This window comes from Lagenorhynchus albirostris, chromosome 18 (genome assembly GCF_949774975.1).
Source record: "Lagenorhynchus albirostris chromosome 18, mLagAlb1.1, whole genome shotgun sequence".
NCBI lineage: Eukaryota > Metazoa > Chordata > Mammalia > Artiodactyla > Delphinidae > Lagenorhynchus > Lagenorhynchus albirostris.
Genome location: NC_083112.1, coordinates 25,131,444 through 25,151,619, shown reverse-complemented (window position 1 = coordinate 25,151,619; position 20,176 = coordinate 25,131,444). Strand labels below are relative to the sequence as shown.

Genomic DNA, 20,176 nt, shown 5'->3' with positions numbered 1-20,176 from the left:
GCCTCCTTTGTCAAAGATAAGGTGACCATATGTGCGTGGGTTTATCTCTGGGCTTTCTATCCTGTTCCATTGATCTATCTTTCTGTTTTTGTGCCAGTACCATACCGTCTTGATAACTGTAGCTTTGTAGTATAGTCTGAAGTCTGGGAGCCTGATTCCTCCAGTTCCTTCTTTCGTTCTCAAAATTGCTTTGGCTATTCGGGGTCTTTTGTGTTTCCATACAAATTGCAAAATTTTTTGTTCTAGTTCTGTGAAAAATGCCAGTGGTAGTTTGATAGGGATTGCATTGAATCTATAGATTGCTTTCGGTAGTAGAGTCATTTTCACAATGTTGATTCTTCCAATCCAAGAACATGGTATATCTCTCCATCTATTTGTATCTACCAGAAAACTACTAGAGCTAATCAATGAATTTGGTAAAGTGGCAGGATACAAAATTAATGCACAGAAATCTCTGGCATTCCTATATACTAATGATGAAAAATCTGAAAGTGAAATCAAGAAAACACTCCCATTTACCATTGCAACAAAAAGAATAAAATATCTAGGAATAAACCTACCTAAGGAGACAAAAGATCTGTATGCAGAAAATTATAAGACACTGATGAAAGAAATTAAAGACGATACAAATAGATGGGTAGTCCTGTTTTTAATATCAGGAACCTCCATACTGTTTTCCATAGTGTCTGTACCAATTTACATTTCTACCAACAGTGCTGAAGGTATCTCTTTTTCTCCACATCCTTACCAACACTTGTTATCTCTTGTCTTTTTAATACTAGCCATTCTAACAGGTATGAGGTGATATTGCAGTTTTCATTCACATTTCTCTGTCAATTAGTGATGTCAAGCATCTTTTCATGTACCTTTTGGCCATTTGTATGTCTTCTTCAGAAAATGTCTATTCATTTTCTCTGCCCATTTTTTAATTGGATTCTTTGGGGTTATTTTGTAATTGGGTTATGAGTTTTTCATATATTTTGAATGTTAACCCTTTAGCAAATATATGATTTGCAAATATTTTCTTCCATTCTGTACGTTTCCTTTTCATTTTGTTGATTATTTCTTCTGCTGCCCAGAGCTTTTAGTTTGATGTAGTCCCACTTGTTGATTTTTGTTTTTGTTGACCATGCTTTTGGTGTCATATCCAAAAAATCATTGCCAAGACGAGTGTCAGGTAGAGCTTTTTTTAAATGTTTTCTTCTGGCAGTTTTACAGTTTCATTTCTTATGTTTAAGTGTTTAATAAACTTTGGGTTAATTTCTGTGCGTGATGTGATATAGGGGTCCAATGTCATTCTTCTGCATGTGGTTACCCAATTTTTCCAACACCAGTCATTGAAGAGACTATATATTCCCTATTGAATAGTCTTGGCTCCTTTGTCAAATGTTAGTTGACCCTACATGTGAGCGTTTATTTCTGGGCTCTCAATTCTTTTCCATTGGTCTATGTTTCTGTTTTTATGAGAGTATCATACTGTTTTGATTACTAAAGATTTGTAGTATAGTTTGAAATCAGGAAGTGTGATGCCTCCAGCTTTGGTCTTCTTTCTCAGGATTGCTTTGACTGTTTGGGGTCTTTTGTGGTTCCTATAAAAATTATAAGATTGTTTTTCTATTTCTGTGAAAAATACCATTGGAATTTTGATCAGGATTGCATTGAATCTACAGATGGCTTTGAGTAGTATGGACATTACAACAATATTAATTGATCTGATCCATAAACACAGGATATCTTTATTTGTCAGTGTCTTCAATTTCCTTCAGTGTCTTGTAGTTATCAGTATACAGACCTTTCACCACCTCAGTTAAATTTATCACTAAGTGTTTTATCATTTATGATGCATTGTGAATGGGATTGTTTTCTTTTTTCTTTTTCAAATGTTTTGTTGCTAGTGTATGCAAATGCAACTGCTTTCTGTATTTTGATTTTGGTTTTGTTTTTGGCCACTCTGTGCAGCTTGCAGGATCTTAATTCCCTGATCTGGGATCGAACCCGTGCCACCTGCAGTGGAAGCGCAGAGTCTTAACCACTGGACTTCCAGGGAATTTCCTGTATTTTGATTTTGTATCCTGCAAATTTACTGAATTTATTGAGTAGTTCCAACAGTTTGCTGGAGGGGGAGGGGGGCATGGGGAGTCTTTAGGGTTTTCTATATATAAGATCATCTTATCTACAAAGAGAGATAATTTTACTTCTTTTCCAATTTGGATGCCTTTATTTTTTCTTGCCTGATTGATCTGGCTAGGACTTCTAGTACTATGTTGAATAGGAGTGGCAAGAATGGGCAGCCTTGTCCTGTTTGCGATCACAGAGAGAAAGCTTTCAGTCTTTCACCATTGAGTATGATATTGGCTGTAGGTTTGTCATATATGGTCTTTGTGATGTTATGTTCCTTCTATTCCCAAGTGGTTGAGTATTTTTATCATGAAATGATGTTGTATTTTGTCAAATGTGTTTTCTGCATCTGTTGAGATGATCATAAGATTTTTATCTTTCTTCAATCAATATCAATTGATTTGCAAATGTTGAACCATCTGTCCTTACATCTCAGGGATAAATCTCACTTGATCATGGTGTATGATCCTTTTAATGTGCTGTTCAATTCAGTTTGCTAATATTTTGTTGAGAATTTTTGCATCTATATTTATCGAGGATATTGGTCTATAGTTTTCTCTCCTTGTAGTGTCCTTATCTGGCTTGGGTATCAGGGTAATGCCAGCCTCCTGTAATGAGTTTGGGAATATTCTCTTCTGTTTTTTGGAAGAGTTTGAGGAGGATTGACGTTAATTATTCTTTAAATGTTTTATAGAATTCTCCAATGAAACCATCTGGTCCTGGCCTTTTTTGTGTTGGGAGGTTTTTAAGTATTGGTTCAGTATCCTTCCTTGTCACTGATCTGTTCAGATTTTCTGTTTATCACAATTCATTTGGTAGGTTGTATGTTTCTAGGAATGTATCCATTTCTTCTAGGTTATCCAATTTGTTGGTGTATAATTCTTCACAGTAGTCTCTTTCAATCCTTTTTATTTCTGTGGTATCAGTTTAATGTCGCCTCTTTCTTTTCTGATTTTGAGTCTTCTCTTTTTTTCTTAGTCTAGGTAAAAGTTTGTCAAATTTGTTTTTCTTTTCAATAAACCAGCTTTTAGGTTTCTTATCTTTCCTATTCTTCTGGTCTCTATTTCATTTATTTCTGCTCTGATCTTTGTTATTTCCCTCCTTCTGCTACTTTGGGCTTAGTTTGTTCTTTTTCTAGTTCCTTGAGGTGTAAAGTTAGGTTGTTTTTTTTAGATCTATCTCTTTCTTAATTAGGCATTTATCAAGTATAAACTTTCCTCTTCGAATTGCTTTTGCAGCATCCTATAGGATTTGGTATATTGTGTTTCCATTTTCATTTGTTTGAAGATATTTTTTGAGTTCCTTTGATTTCTTTTTTGTCCCATTAACTGTTCAGGAGTGTGTTAACTTCCATATATTTGTGAATTTTCCATCTTTCTTCCTGTTATTGATTTCTGGTTTTTTACCATTTGGGTCAGAAAAAATACCTGGTATGATTTCAGTCTTCTTAAATTTGCCAAGATTTATTTTGTGACCTATTAGGTGATCTGACCTGGAGAATGTTCTGTGTGTGCTTGAAAAGAATGTGTATTCTGCTGCTGTTGGACGGAATGTTCTCTATATGTCTGTAAGGTCCATTTGGTTTAAAGTATTGTTCAAGTCCGATGTTTCCTTGTTGATTTTCTCTCTGGATGATCTATCCATTGTTGAAAGTGGTTTATTTAAGGCTTCTGCTGTTACTGTGTTGTTGTCTATTTCTCCCTTCATACCTGTTAGTTTTTGCTTAATATATTCCAGTGTTGGGCACATATATATTTAAGGTTGTTACATCTTCTTGATGAATTGACCCCCTTATCATTATATAATGACTTTCTTTGTCTCTTGTTACCATTTTAGGCTTAAAGTTTATTTTGTCTGATATAAATATAGTTACCCCTGCCCTCTTTTGGTTTCTGTTTGCATGGAATATCCTTTTCCATTCCTTAACTTTGAGCTTATGTGTGTCTTTAAATCTGAAGTGAGTCTCTAGTAGGCAGCATATAGTTGGTTCTTGTGTTTTTATCCATCCACCACTCTGTACCTTTTGATTGGAGAATTAAATCTGTTTACATTTAGATTAATATACATAAGGACTTAACTAATGTCATCTTATTGGTTTGGGGCAGTTTTGTAGTTTCCTTTTTCCTTTTTTTCTCTCTCCTTTTTGAATTGATGAGTTTCCATAGTGGTGTGCTTTTATTTCCTTCTCTTTATCTTTTGTGAGTCTGTTTTAGGTTTTTGCTTTGTAATTACCATGCTGCTTATATGAAAGATCATATATATATGACAGTCTGTTTTATGCTAATAACAAGTTTGGTTGAATACAAAAAGTACCTTTTCACTTGCCCCCCATTAATGTTTTATTGAAGCATAGTTGATTTACAGTATTATTTTGATGTCACAATTTACATCTTTATATATTGTGTATACATTAACAAATTGTTTTAGCTATAGCTATTTTTAATACCTTTGTCTTCTAACCTTTATACTAGAGTTAAGTAGTTAACAGGACACCATATTATATTATTAAACTGGTTTGTATCTGACTCTGTGCTTACCTTTACCATTGTTTTGTGTGTTTTCATGTTGGTAATTAGCAACCTTTCAGCATTTCTCATAAGGCACTTTTAGTGATGATGAATACCCTCAGCAGGTTTTTTTATTTTTGGGGGGAAAGTCTTTATCTCACCTTCATTTCTGAAGGACAGTTTAGTTTGGTAAAGTATTTTTGGTTAGCTTTTTTTTTTTTCTTTCTTTCAGCACTTTGAATATATCATCCTGGTCTCCACTGAAATATCTGCTGTTAGCCTTATGAAATTCCCTTGTATGAGAGAAATTCTTTTTTCTTGCTGCTTTTAAAATTCTTTGATTTTAGACAGGTTTAGTAAAATGTGTCTTGGAAAAGATCTTTTTGGATTGAAATTTTGAGGTGACCTACTAACTTCAACTTGGACCCATAAATCTCTCCCCACATTTTTCAAGTTTTCATCCATTGTCTTTTTTTTCTTTTTTGGCCACACCATGTGGCTTGCAGGATCTTAGTTCCCCGATCAGGTATTGAACCTGCACCCTCAGTAGTGAAAGCAGAGTCCTAACCACTGATGCACCAGGGAATTCCCTCAGCCATTATTTCTTTAAATAATCTTTCTGCCCCTTTTTCCATCTCTTCGTCTTCTGAGACTCCAAGGATGCATACATTAGTTCTCTTGATTGTGTCCCAAAAGTCCCATAGGGTTTCTTCATCCTTTTCACTCTTTTTTTTCTCCGACTACAGAATTTCAAATGATCTGTCTTCAAACTCACTGATTCTTCTGCTTGGTCGAGTCTGCTGTTGAAGCTCTCTATTGAATGCTACAGTTCAGTCATTGTACTATTCAGCTCCAAGATTTGTTTGGTTCTTTTTTATGTTTTTTTATCTCTCTTGAATTTCTCATTTTGTTCTTCTGTTGTTTTCCTGATACCATTAAATTGTTTGCCTGTATTCTCTTATAGTTCTCAGTGCATCTGTAGAACAGTTTTTTTGAATTCTTTGTTGGATGGTTCCTGGTCTCAATTTCTTTGGGCTAGTTACTGGAAGTTTACTGTATTCCTTTGGTAGAGGCATTTTTCCCTGATTCTTGGTGAACCTAGCAGCCTCGTGTAGGTGTCTACACATTTGAAAAAGGAATAACCTCTTGTAGACTTTATAGACTAATGTCACTATGGGAAAACTTCCACCTGCAGGTGGGGCACACTGGAGCAGGTCTGGTGGTACCGGCCACCAAGGGGGCATGTGGCAGCAGTGGGGCTGGGGGGTTGTCATCACTTTAGCTCAGGTCACTAGACTCCAACAACTGCGTGGTTCTTGGCAAACACTGCAAGGGTTCCACAGTGGCTGCAAGGGCTGTTGGGGTCCTGAGCAGCACTTCCAGGTCCAGCAGCTAGAGACCAGGACAGGCAGTGGTGGTGGCCGGCTCTGGTGGTGAAATGCACTCGGCTGCGGGGCCAGCTATAGACGCCTGTGTATGTAGTGGTCAGGGCCAGTTGCAGACACACAGTAGTAGGGGCCAGGCAGGCAGCAAAGGGCCAGAGTCAACTACACGTTCACTGACAGCTTCAGGGACCCTGGCTGTCGGGGTGCTTTCCCATGGCTGCACAATCTTCCCCTGAGGGTAAGCACTGCAGTAGAGGCTGGTGATGGGTGTCAGGGCAGCACCATGCAAGTGCAGAGTTGGTGGGGCTAGCCCCAAGCATGCAAATGGCAGTGGGGTCAGCCATGGGAGTCTAGGCTGCCATCTTGCACAGAGGCCTGAGCTGACTGCAGTGTGGTTCCTGGGCTCTGGCAGTGGCAAGGGCAAAGGGACTGAGGCAGCTGACATAAGTGAAAGCTAATAGCTGTGCAGCACAATACCTGGTGAAATCTGCAGGGCATCTGAAGCAGCTGTGATGTCTGTTGGTTCTTTCTTCAGTGGCAAAAGCTGCTTTGTTTGCCTGCAGAGCAGATCACTGTGAACTGCAATCACTCCCACTGCATGGCTGTTCTTGGTCGTCCCTGATTTTTTTCCTTGTTCCTAGCAGTCTCTATATGTCTCACCTTCGCCGTTGTGGGTGGAGTGAAACCTAAGCAGGACCTTCCTGCAGTGGCCCAAAAGGCTGCATCAGCTGGTCACCCACCCACTCTTCTTTTCATGTTGAGGGGAACTGTTTCCAACTGGGAGGTTTCCTCTTGTCTCTGAGCGGTGTCAGCTCGGGGGATGGGATGATGCAGGCAAAGTGAAGTTGTCTTTCTTATCTTTTTTTGCAATTATTCTCATTGTATTTTGTTCCACTGTGTTGCTTAAATTTCTTAAATGGACTCCAGAGCTCTCCTAGAGCTGTTTTTCTTCGTGGGTAGCTATCTAATTGTTGATCATTTTGTGGGAATGAAGACTGGGGTCTCCACTAAAGGCTTTTTAAATTTGTTTTTCCTTAATGAATCAGCTCTTACTTTTAACTGTGTATTTTATTACATATCCATTTATTAATGGATTTTCTGTTTCTTCATTTCTACTTTTGTAATTTTCTTCCCCTGACTTTTCTTAAGTTTCTTTGTGTTTGTTCTTTCTTCAGATGAACACTTAAGACTATTGACAGGAGGTAAGGAAGGGGTCTGTTCTTATTTCTTAATGAAAATAATCAAAGCTGTATTGTCTCTGAATATAATTCTGTCCATATATCACATAAACTTTGGGTGATGATTCCTTGATTTCATTGTTTTTGGAACAATTTAATATTGTGTTTTTGCTTACTCTTTTTTGACTTGGTGGTTTTCCAAAAGGACTTATTTTTAAATCTCTACATAGGTGGAAGTTTTGGGGTTTTTTTTCCCACCTTTATTACATTGTGTTCAGGTATTATAACCTTTACAATTTTTACATTTTGAATTTGGAAATGACCGTGGTTTTGAGGAAGTGTTTGTGTAATTATTTTTTGTAACTGTTCTAAAGTTATTTGAAAAGAAGGTGTATTCTCTGTAAGATATTTTATTTGCAGACTCTTTTCTTTCAAATACAAACTTCTTTTCCTCTGATTATGTCACACAGGTGTATATCCTACTTCACTGCCACTTCTGTTAGCTTCCACTTAGGAATTCCCTAGGACCATGATTTCAAAAATGGACTCTTTTTCTATTTTATCTCTCCCGTAATCCCACTTAAGAAGTAATACTATGACTTGATCACTTTATCAAAATACAACACAAAACACCAAGATTGTGAAATTAAATGAGTCTCTCATAGATTTTGTTGGACAGAGATTCATTTGTCCAGCGACCAAACCCTACTGTTCTTCATTACTCAAAATCTTTCTCTGCTTGGCTAATGGAATTTCTTAGTTTCACCCAGAAGCAGAGTGGTCTAGGGGGAAGAATATAGGTTTTAGATCAACACAGGCCTGGGTTTTAATCCAAATAATATTACTACCGTAACAGTTTAGTTGACCAAGTTATTTAACTTCTCTCTAAGCCTCAGTTTCCACTCCTGTAAAAACATAAAAATACAAAGCCAAGAATGAATACCCCATCAACTTTAGGGGCTGCTGGCCTTCTTGGAAAGCACCATTGTTGGCAATCTAAGGGAAGATAGGGAAGTAGGAAAAGCAAACAAAAATGGCATTTAACATATATTTTTAATACAATAAAGTTTGGAAGGCGTCTCTATTCAAAACAAATCAAATTTAGGACCTGTTCCAGTGAGAATTCCTATTTCTTGCATCCCCTCATCAGATTTTGAGGAAATGTTATATAACATCATGATCTACTAAGATAGCTTCTTCCTCAAGTTTTATATTATATAGAATAGTTTTTGGTTTTGGTTTTTCTAGTTTTGAACTATCCATTACTGATTTGAAATTTTCCTTGTTCTTATATCCTTTGTACTTATGTTCTTTATTTTGTTTTTTGCAATCCTAGCAAATTCCTAACTATTGTTACATTTTTAAAAATTATTACAATGCTTAGAGACCTCTTTTAAACCTGTTTTTTAACCCATGTATATATAGGTTGGAACATAAAAAGATCTCTCAGTTCTACCACCACAGACCTTTCTACATGGTCTGTGTGAGAGGGAAGCAAATTTGTTATCATGTACTTTTAAGATAATTGAACTGAATAGCATATATTAAATTCTAAGCAAACACCTAAAAATCATGTTATCTCTAAACTGCAGTTGTCAAGAGCCGTAGTTGATGAGAAATCACTGTGAATGTCTCTGACTTTTGTCTCTGCTTTCCTCTGACTTGACTGCCTTTCTCACAGGCTCTCCCCACTTGATAGCAAAGCTTTAGGCTTATATCATACTTACAGTTAGAGATCCCAGCAAAAAAGAGGTGCTGCTTTGCGACTTCCAAAAGTGATCCTGCTTAGCTTTCATCACATACCCAGTTCCTATTCCTGAGCTAACCACTGTGAATTCTGACTGGACCTGAACTAAATTAAGCTCAAAACTCAGAAGGGAGAAGAGGTGGTTCCCAAAAGGGAAAAAAAGTTAAAAGGTGTTCTAGTGCTAAAAAAGACACTAACTAGAAGACCCCAAATAAAAAGAATATTTCTATTCCAGGTGCCTAGTGCATTGTCTGGTTTATAGTAGACATTCACTATATAGCTGCTGTTATTAGAGTTAACTACTACTGTAGATCTACCATAACCTTTCACACTTCTCCTGGCCTCCAGGAAAGGTTTTTCTCCCTTTATTTCCAAGAATCAAGATGAATGACTACATTACCTGGGTTCTTCTGAGATTGAGGAGTGTAGATCTGTATAATCTTCACTCTTCTTAGATGGGGTTTCTCAACTGGGAAATATAATATCTGGGACTTCTAACATTTAAATCATACCTTTACTTTTTATTCCCTTTTCTCTATTGTCATCACTCTTCCTTTCATGCTGACCAGGTAATCTTTTGGTTTCAAGTGATAGAAACTTGAGTTACCTTAAATTGAAAAAAGAGGTTATTAGTTCAAAGATTCCCAGAAAGGTTCTACCTACAAATTGTAGGAGGGGTAGGAATTGGGCCTCACGAATTATTGGAACCAGGCCTGAAACACTGGCAGGATTCTCTATCTCCCATCCTACTTTTCTTTGTATGCCAGCCTTACTCTCTATCTCTGCAGAACTCCTTTCTCTAAATAGGATATATGGTTCCCAACAGGTTTTACATTCTTAGCCACTAGAGTATTAAACATAATGGTCTTTCTGGTCCATGTTCAAAAAGCTCATGGGCGGGACTGATGGGTATGGTGTGACTTACTTACTCTTTCACAAACCAGTTGACTATGTAGACGGTAGGGTACTATGATAGGTTCATATTAATTAGGTACTGAGCTCTGTACTAGTCGTCTGATTATTCATACTAACCAAGTGGATAGTTGAAGGGCTAGTCCTAGAAAAGAGATGCTAGGCAAACAGTCTCACGGAGTCCGCTACACCAGAACATTGGGATTCCATGGTTTTCGTCTTGTGCTGTGTAAGCCTTCAGAGTCCTTGTCAGTCCACAGCAAAATCCGTTTCCAAAGATACTTCTCATTTATCCACCTGTGTAACTTATACTGCTAATCATAAGTACAAGCATTTCCGTCAGTGATACACCCAACAGGAACAAAAGAATAGATGGGACTTTTCCTCATGTGTCCACATAAACAGGTGCTCAGTATCTTAAATAATATTATAAAATCAGTGTTTTAAAATAGTTTCCTACTCCCAAACGACCAGCTTCTAACTTCTATTATTATCATTAGAAAGAAGACCTTGAGGCTTTGGTGGGCTCACACATTAGGTGAAAGTTTATCTTACTCTGTCAAATAATGGTTCTATTTTTACTTTCTGTTCCAGTGAGAAGGTAGATTTGGAACTTCCAAGCACTGAAAATGAATATGTATCAACTTCAGAGGCTGATGTTGGTGGGGAACCCAAAGTGGTTTTTAAAGAAAAAACAGTGACTTCTCTTGGAGTCGTGGCAGATGGAGTGGCCCCAGTCTTCAAAAAGAGAAGAATTGAAAATGGAAAATCTAGAAATTTAAGGCAACGAGGTGATGATCAATAACTGTAAAAAAAGCTTTTTGTATGGGCTTTTTGGACAGAATGGAGACAATACATCTTAAAAGCGCCTCTCTGTTTATTTTACAGTACTTAAATGCTAAAAATTTAGACTTATTCTAAATGTAAAATAAATCTTTTTTCATGTGAAATTGATTTTTGTTCCTAAAATGGAAGCCTACCACATTGCATTGTAATACAGTGTATTATGTTCAGTGTCTAAAAATTGCTAATTATGTCATAAGATGCTATGTATCTGTTATTTAAAACATGGAAAAGAAAGGCCTTTATTCCATTCTTACTCATATGAACATACTTGTACTGCACTGAAAATGCATTACTTTTGCATGCAGATATTATCCAAGAAATAAGAATTAGACCACATAAGAGAAGATTCACAGCCCGTGATGAGTCAGTCCTGAGGATCCTGTCAAAAGAACTGATGTAGAAAGTGTATGCATATTGGCTTGCTTTATTCAGTTTAACATCAAGGGCCAAGAACCAGGACTGAAGCTTAGGTCGTGCTTAATATGGAATGAAAATCGAACCAAAGGTAGAAGGGTGTATCTGCCTGGTTCAATGCAAAGCAACAACCATTGCTTAAGCATTTTCGCCTTGAGCCAGGCACTGTGCTAGGAACTGGAGATGTAAAGGTGAGCAAGACATATCTCTGTTCTTCACGACTTCTCATTCTGACGGAGTCCTTTTTTCCCGTCATGTACTCTGTGTAGCGGCCTTATATGTACTGGATAATATTTTTTAGGGTTTATTTGAAACTGTGTAGATGAAGTCTTGAACAAAAATAGCAAGGTCTCTGACTTCAGTAAAAGGTTTTAGTGTTCCTTTAGACAAATTGGAAATTTTCCATTTCCTGGTGAAATTTCTTAAAAAGTGGCATTTTCTTATTTAATCCATTTGAAGTAGGTACCTTCCCTTTATTATTCCAAATTCTTAAAATTATATTTTTTATAAATTGTACAGTAGTTAACATTTGGTAGTATTTGCCTTTTTAAGGTTACTAGTGTACATGTAAGAAAATTATAGCTTATTAAAAACTTTATGAAAGAGTAAATTAAATATATTTTTTTTTCTTCTAATACTGATCAGTGTCAACTTAGCATTGGTGAGACAGATAGTATTTGGAGACTTGTCTTTATATTTGTTCAGTATACTTACTTGGCTATTTCACGAATGTATAGTGTTACAGAGAAGTATTTTACATTCTCCAAGCCCATTTGTCATCTAGCTAATAAGCAGTGCACTTTGGTGCTTGACTCTCCTCAATTGGAAAAGATAATAAGATATAAATGGAGTACTGCTATATTTTACCCACATATTTAGCTCATACAAAATAAACAATCTGAGGACATTTTTAAAACCACACCTCATTATGTGAAGTGTTTCTCTTTGATGCGTTCTTTAAATTATCTCCTTTACCTTTGTAACAAGACAGTATTCTCAGAAGTTTACAGGCAGTTCACCTTAAACTGAAACTGGTTTTAAGGATTGCTCAGAAAAGACTTGACAAACACAAAAATTTTAGTAAATCAAATCATGAAAAATAATACTTTTCTATTTGCTTTGAAAGAATAAGTAGAGAATATACCAGCTTCAATTACTGGATTTTTGCAGAAGTTAAATATTTGATATCATGTCTACCATTACACCTTTCTATTATATTGTTTTGCCTATATTTTTGTATGGTTAGGAGATTATAAAGTCAATGTATTTTTATTATATATAAAAATTCTAAACAATAGAGAAATAAGTGTTTAAAAACAAGTCCCAGTAATCTCTGACCCCTCCCCCATGGCCACTGTGGGGTTTTGTTTTGTTTTGTTTTGTGTTTTTTTTTTTGCTAAGCATGTTAATATTGTGGGTATATGTGGATAACCCTTATGACACCTGGATCTATGAGGTCTGGTTTCTGGATGAAATCGTATTCAAAGAAGCATAATCCAAACAGTCAAAAGCAGTTTTTGTTTTTTAATGCAATTTTTATAACTTCTGAAAACTGTACTGGGGGAAACAACCAGATTTTTAAGTATTGAAAAACTGTAATAATTAAAATAGTATGGTACTTGCTCACACATCATACATAAACTAGAGTTCGTTTCTGGTTGTCTGTTATTGTACCAGCACCACACTGGTTTCATTATCGTGTTTTCATAGTATGTTTTAACATCTGGTGAAGCAGATACCCTCATAGTACCTTTCGGTTTAAAAACGTTCATATCTATTCATTATTTCAAGTTGCCACCTCTGCCTTCCCCCCAAAACTCTGTGATCCCATACCACACCTACTGAGTTGGTAATAGCTGGCATAATTGTTTTTCACATTGATTCTTCTCATCTATCAACATTGTCCTTTCAGTTAGTCAGTTTTCTTAGGTCTCTCTAAAGTTGTGTAGTTTTCTCTCTAATGGGCCCTATTTGTTTCTTAAAATGTAAGCTTTCTGAGGGCGCCCACATCGTAAGTACATGGCATACTGTAAGCAGTTAATATTTTTTAGTGAATGAATGAGAAAATAGAAGAAAAAGAGCAAAAAAAAGAAATACAGATGACTCAAAACTACAACTGGATGTCATTTTTCACCAGATTACCAAACATCAATTTGTTAATGTTGGTGAAGTTGTGAGAAAATAGGTGATCTTGTACACTATTAAAGTATATGCATTAATCTTTTAAATTTTTCTGTATTTTATTATGTTTTTACATCTCAAAAAGTTTGCAGGCTGAGAGACTGCTTCTCCCAAGGTTAGCCCTTCTTAGAACAAAGGGCTTGACCAGGAGCACATCTTTCACATACAAACCAGCCAATTCCAAGTCTGTGGCCCCAACCACCTCCTTATCTAATTCTCACACACCAATAAAATATTCCCTCTGCTCTAAAATCATCCCAGGGCCAGATACCAGGCAACTAGAAGCCACTTCTATAGCCCAGAGACCACTTGAATTGTTCAAAAGAGCCAATCCTAAACTTTACTCTGCCCTACGTTGCCTCTTCCAAACTCTGTTGAAGACATTGGCCTAGACTTTCCCCTTGCTCCCCATCTTCTGCCAAATCTGGTGTTTCCCCTGTAGCCCTGAGTGGCACATGATCACCTCCTCTCTGAGATCTGTGAGTATAATAAACTTCCTCCTCCCAAGCCTCATTCTCGTCTCTTGTGGCCACACCTACTTTTACCATTCCATATCCAACATGCACATTTGTAGAACAGTACACATGGATACAACTTCTAATAGAGAAAGTTTTCAAAATACCAAAATTTGGGCTTCCCTGGTGGCACAGTGGTTGAGGGTCCGCCTGCCGATGCAGGGGACGTGGGTTCGTGCCCCGGTCCGGGAAGATCCCACAGGCCGCGGAGTGGCTGGGCCTGTGAGCCATGGCCGATGAGCCTGCGCGTCCGGAGCCTGTGCTCCACAACGGGAGAGGCCACAACAGTGAGAGGCCCACGTACCGCAAAATAACAAACAAAACAAAATACCAAAATTTAAAAGCACGTATCTATTAACTGGGTAATTCCGCTTCCAGAAATTTATTATAGGTATTCTCACACATGTTAGAAATGACAGGCATAAGGCTAATCTTATTTCTAAATAAGCAATTTGAAAAAACCTTAGGGTCTATCAATATAAAACTGTTAAATCGGTTGCATTTCTTTATACTAACAGTGAAATTCAGAAAGGGAAAGTAAAAAAAAATCCCTTTTAAAATCACATCCAAAAAAAGGAAAATACTTAGGAATAAACCTGACCAAGGAGGTGAAAGACTTACAAGCTGAGAACTATAAAACATTAATAAAAGAAATTGAAGGTGATTTAAGAAATGGAAAAATATTCCATGATCTTGAATGGGAAGAATTAATATTGTTAAAATGGACATACTACCCAAAGCAATCTACAGATTTAATCTTATCCCTATCAAATTACCCATGACGTTTTTTACAGAACTAGAACAAATAATCCTAAAATTTATATGGAACCATAACAGACCCAGAATTGCCAAAGCAATCCTGAGGGAAAAAAACAAAGCAGGAGGCATAACCCTTCCAGACTTCAGACAATACCACGGTAATTGTACAATTACTACGAAGCTACAGTAATCAAAACAGTGTAGTATCGGCACAAAAACAGACGTGGACCAATGGAACAGAACAGAGGCCAGAAATAAACCCACACACCTTCAGTCAATTAATCTTTGACAAAGGAGGCAATAATATACAATAGGGAAAAGAGTCTCTTCAGCAACTGGTGTTGAGAAAGCCTGACAACTGCATGTAATCAATGAAGTTAGAACACACCCTCACACCATCCACAAAAATAAACTCAAAATGGCTTAAAGACTTAAATATAAAGCATGACATCATAAACCTCCTAGAAGAGAACATAGGCAAAACATTTTCTGATATAAGTCGTACCAGGGTTTTCTTAGGTCAGTCTCCCAAGGCAAGAGAAATAAAAGCAAAAAAAACCCAAATGGGACCTCATCAAACATAAGCTTTTGCACAGCAAAGGAAACCATAAATAAGATGAAAAGGCAACCTATGGACTGGGAGAAAATATTTGCGAATGATGCAACCGACAAGGGCTTAATTTCCAAAATATACAAACAGCTCATACAACTTAATAACAACAACAAAAAAAACCCAAACATCCCAATCAAAAAATGGGCAGAAGACCTAAATAGACATTTCTCCAAAGAAGACATACAGATGGTCAACAGACACATGAAAAGATGCTCAACATCACTTATTATTAGAGTAATGCAAATCAAAACTACAATGAGGTATCTCACCTCACACCAAGTCAGAATGGCCATCATTAAAAATAACAAATGCTGAAGAGGGTGTGGAGAAAAGGGAACCCACTGTTGGCAGGAATGTAAATTGGTGCAGCCACTGTGGAGAACAGTATGGAGGTTCCTCAAAAAACTAAAAATAGAATTTCCATACGATCCAGCAATCCCACTCCTGGGCATAAAACCAGAAAAAATAAGATGCATGTACCCCTATGTTTATAGCAGCACTATTCACAACAGCCAAGACAGGGAAACAACCTAAATGTCCATCAACAGAGGAACGGATAAAGAAGATGTGTGTGTGTGTGTGTGTGTGTGTGTGTGTATGTATATATATATATATATATATATATATATACACATTACATATACAATGGAATATTACTCAGCAATAAAAGAGAATGAAGTAATGCCATTTGCAGGTACATGGATGGACCTGGAGATGATCATACTAAGTGAAGTAAGTCAGAGAAAGACAAACATCATATGATATCACTTATAGATGGAATCTGAAAATTGATATCAATGAACTAATTTACAAAAGAGAAACAGACTCACAGACTCAGAAAACAAATTCATGGTTACCAAAGGGGAAAGTTGGGGGGAAGGGATAAATTAGGAGGTTGGGATTAACATATACACTCTAATACATATAAAATAGATAACAAGGACCTACTGTATAGCACAGGGAACTCTACTCAACACTCTCTAATAACCTATATGGGAAGAGAATCCGAAGATGAATAGATATATGTATATGTGTAACTGAACAAGATGCTGTACACCTAGAAAAAACACAACATTGTAAATCAACTTTATTCTGATAAAAATTAAATTAAAAAAAAAAAGTAGTAACGAGACCCAAGGTTTTGGGTGTTTGTTCTGGCATATTCCACTCTAATTTCAACCCAGGAACACGACTTCCTCTAAGGCTCTGGTTGCCCAAGTGACTAGAGTTGGGTATGAAGAAATCCTGCCACCTTATAGCCGTTCCCATAACAGCAAGTTTAAAACCAGTGCTTTGAGGCACTTAATATTCACAAGGACTGCAGGGATGTAAATGACACCTTTTATATATACATATATACATATATTTATATATATATATATATATAAAAAAAACTGGTTAGGGACTTCCCTGGTGGTCCAGTGGTTAAGACTCCACACTTCCACTGCCGGGGGGCACAGGTTCAATCCCTGGTTGGGGAACTAAGATCCCACATGCCATGCAGCGCAGCCAATAAAAAAACAAACAAAAAAAACTGGTTAAATTGCAAAGGCCCTCCCTGCGCTTTTTGGATTGATCTGCAAGATACATTGTTAGGTAAAAGAAGCAGAAAGATTCAAAAAAGGAAGAAAAGTGCACTGGTTGAAGACAAAAGTTCTAGTGCCAGACTGACTCATTGCCGATTCCTATTCTGTACCTAATAGACCTTGGTTAAGACTTAGGCAAGTTATTTAATCTCTCTATGGCTCAATTTTCTTAGGTAAAAGGGAATTTTTAGAACAGTTTTAAGTTCACAGCAAAATTGAAAGGAAGGTACAGAGAGTTCCTATATACCCCTTGTCTGCACACATGCACAGCCTCCACCAATATCAATATCCTTCACCCAAGTGGTACACTGTTTACAACTGATGAACCTATACTGACACATCATAATCACCCTAAGTCCATAGCTTACATTAGCATTTACTCTTGGTGTGTACAGTTCTCAGATATTCTGTTCCAGTGTTGTGGCTGTGGTTGTTTTTTGTTTGTTTTCCTTTTATTTCTTTGCATTTCACTTTGGGAGGTTTCTATGGACATACCTTCAAGCTGGCTGCTAACTTGACCATGCCCAGACTACTGAAGAGCTCATCAAAGGCATTCTTCGTTTTTACAGTGTTTTTTATTTCTAGCATTTCCTTTGGAATCTTTGAATTTCCATCTCCCTGTTCCCACATGTTGCCCACTTTCTCCATTAGAGCCATTAGCACATCAATCATAGTTATTTTAAATTCCTGTTCAGATAATTCCTCTAGAAATTCCTTCTTGAATAGGATCTGAGCCTTTGCAGTTCTTTCAGCTGAAATCCTTTGTTACGATACCGGGAATCGTATCAATGTGGTGGTAAAGTTTAGCGCAAGGGAAGCAGTCTATAATCTGATGATTAAGTCTCAGTCTTTTGGTGAGCCTGTTTCCCTGGGTTGCGACCTTCACAAATGCTTCTCAGCTTCCCCTCTCCCCCACGTAGGTGATACAGGAAGACTGGAGGGTCCTGGAGTTGAATATTTCCCTTCTTCCCTGCTCACATTAGCTATGGCTCTGGTAAAGCGGTTTCCCCTGAGAGCAGGCCTTAATATGAAAAATGATACTCTTGGGGATATTTCAAAATGCTTCTTCCCCTGGGCATATTTCAAAAGGATTAATTTTCCCAGACCAAACAAGAGGGAACTCTTCTCAGGTCTTCACTAGGAGAACAGACAATGCTCCCGGAGAGTAAAATTAAAGACTGGGCTCCCAGGAGTTAACTCTAAACTAGTCCGCACTCAGCCTCCAGCAATTCGTCAATTACCTTTTGAATATTTCTATCAGTCCTGGGTCCAGTGCTTCTACTTCAGGTAAGCTGACTTTTGTTCTCTGTATTTATCTGTCTCTCCAATTTGGGGGAATGGTGGATTGTCCTGTGACCTCAGTCCTCTGACTGATCTAAGAAAAGTTCTTGATTTTTAAGTTTGTTCAACTTATTTCTTCTTGTGAGGGCTGGAGTGATGACTATAAGCTCTTTACATGTTAAAGCTATGGCTCTACCAATTTTAAATGGCACTTGTTATGAATAGAATCGTGTTTTTCCAAAGTAATATGTTGAAGCCTTAACTCCCCAGTACCTCAGAATATGACTGAATTTGGAAATAGAACCTTTAAGTTAATTAAGTTAAAATGAGGCAATTAGCATGGGCCATAATCCAATATGATTATTGTTCTTGTAAAAGGAAGACATTAGGATATACAGAGAGAGACACCAGGTATGCACACCCACACAGAAAAGACCATGCCCGGACATACCAAGAAGGCGGCCATCTGCAAGCTGAGAGGTGCCTCAGGGGAAACCAACTCTGCTGGTACCTTGATCTCAGAATTCTAGCCTCCAGAGCAGTTAGGAAATAAATTCCTGCTATCAACCACTCGGTGTGTGGTATTTAGTTACGGCAGCCCTAGCAAATTAATACAACACTGTAGATTTGAGACATTTGTGACAGAGTTTTTAAGGTCCTAATTCTTTTATTTAAAACTTCAAGATTTGTTCCAGATGGCAGAGTAGAAGGACATGCACTCACTCCCTCTTCCGAGAGCACCGGAATCACAACTAACTACGGAACGATCATCAACAGGACGACACTGGAACTCACCAAAAAAGATATCCCACATCCAAAGACAAAGGAGAAGCCACAGTGAGATGGTAGGAGGGGTGCAATCACAATAAAATTAAATCCCATAATCACTAGGTGGGCGACTCACAAACTGGAAAACAATTATACCACAGAAGTCCACCCACTGGAGTGAAGGTTCTGAGTCCCACATCAGGCTTCCCAACCTGGGGGTCCGGCAACAGGAGGAAGAATTCCCAGAGAATCAGACTTTGAAGGCTACTGGGATTTGATTGCAGAACTTCAACAGGACTGGGGGAAACAGAGACTCCACTCTTGGAGGGCACACACAAAGTAGTGTGCACACCAGGACCCAGGGGGAAGGAGCAGTGACCCATAGGAGAATGAACCAGACCTACCTGCTACTACTGCAGCATCTCCGGCAGAGGCAGGGGGTGGCTGTGGCTCACCGTTGGGACAAGGACACTGGCAGCAGAAGTTCTGGGAAGTACTCCTAGGTGTGAGCCCTCCCAGAGTCCGCCATTAGCCCCACTAAAGAGCCCGGTAGGCTCCAGTGCTGGGTTGCCTCAGGCCAAACATCCAACAGGGAGGGAACCCAGCTCCACCCATCAGCACACAAGTGGTTTAAAGTTTTACTGAGCTCTGCCCACCAGAGCAATGCCCAGTTCTACCCACCATCAGTCCCTCACATCAGGAAGCTTGCACAAGCCTCTTAGACAGCCTCATCCACCAGAGGACAGACAGCAGAAGCAGGAAGAACTATAATCCTGCAGCCTGTGGAATGAAAACCACATTCACAGAAAGATAGACAACATGAAAAGGCAGAGGACTATGTACCAGATGAAGGAACAAAATAAAACCCCAGAAAAACAACTAAATGAAGTGGAGATAGGAAACCTTCCAGAAAAAGAATTCAGAATAAAGATAGTGAAGACGATCCAGGACCTCGGAAAAAGAATGGTGGCAAAGATCGAGAAGATGCAAGAAATGTTTAACACAGACCTAGAAGAATTAAAGAACAAACAGAGATGAACAATACAATAACTGAAATGAAAAATACACTAGAAGGAATCAATAGCAGAATAACTGAGGCAGAAGAACAGATAAGTGACCTGGAAGACAGAATGGTGGAATTCACTGCCATGGAACAGAATAAAGAAAAAAGAATGAAAAGAAATGAAGACACATTAAAAGATCTCTGGGACAACATTAAACGAAACAACGTTCACATTATAGGGGTCAAGGAGGAGAAGAGAGAAAGGACCCTAGAAAATATTTGAAGACATTATAGTTGAAAACTTCCCTAACGTGGAAAAGGAAATAGCACCCAAGTCGATGAAGCACAGAGAGTCCCAGGCAG

General features: G+C 37.9%; 1 protein-coding gene across 1 annotated transcript in view; it reads left to right on the top strand.

Moving 5' to 3' along the window:
- Positions 1 to 13,335, top strand: part of WBP4 (WW domain binding protein 4) — a 36,160-nt gene extending 22,825 nt beyond the window's left edge. Inside the window, exon 10 of the mRNA XM_060128674.1 lies at positions 10,442 to 13,335. Within this exon, the coding sequence (XP_059984657.1) occupies positions 10,442 to 10,652 (211 nt within the window). The 3' untranslated portion in view covers positions 10,653 to 13,335. The remainder of the gene's footprint in view (positions 1 to 10,441) is intronic.
- Positions 13,336 to 20,176: the final 6,841 nt, after the last annotated feature.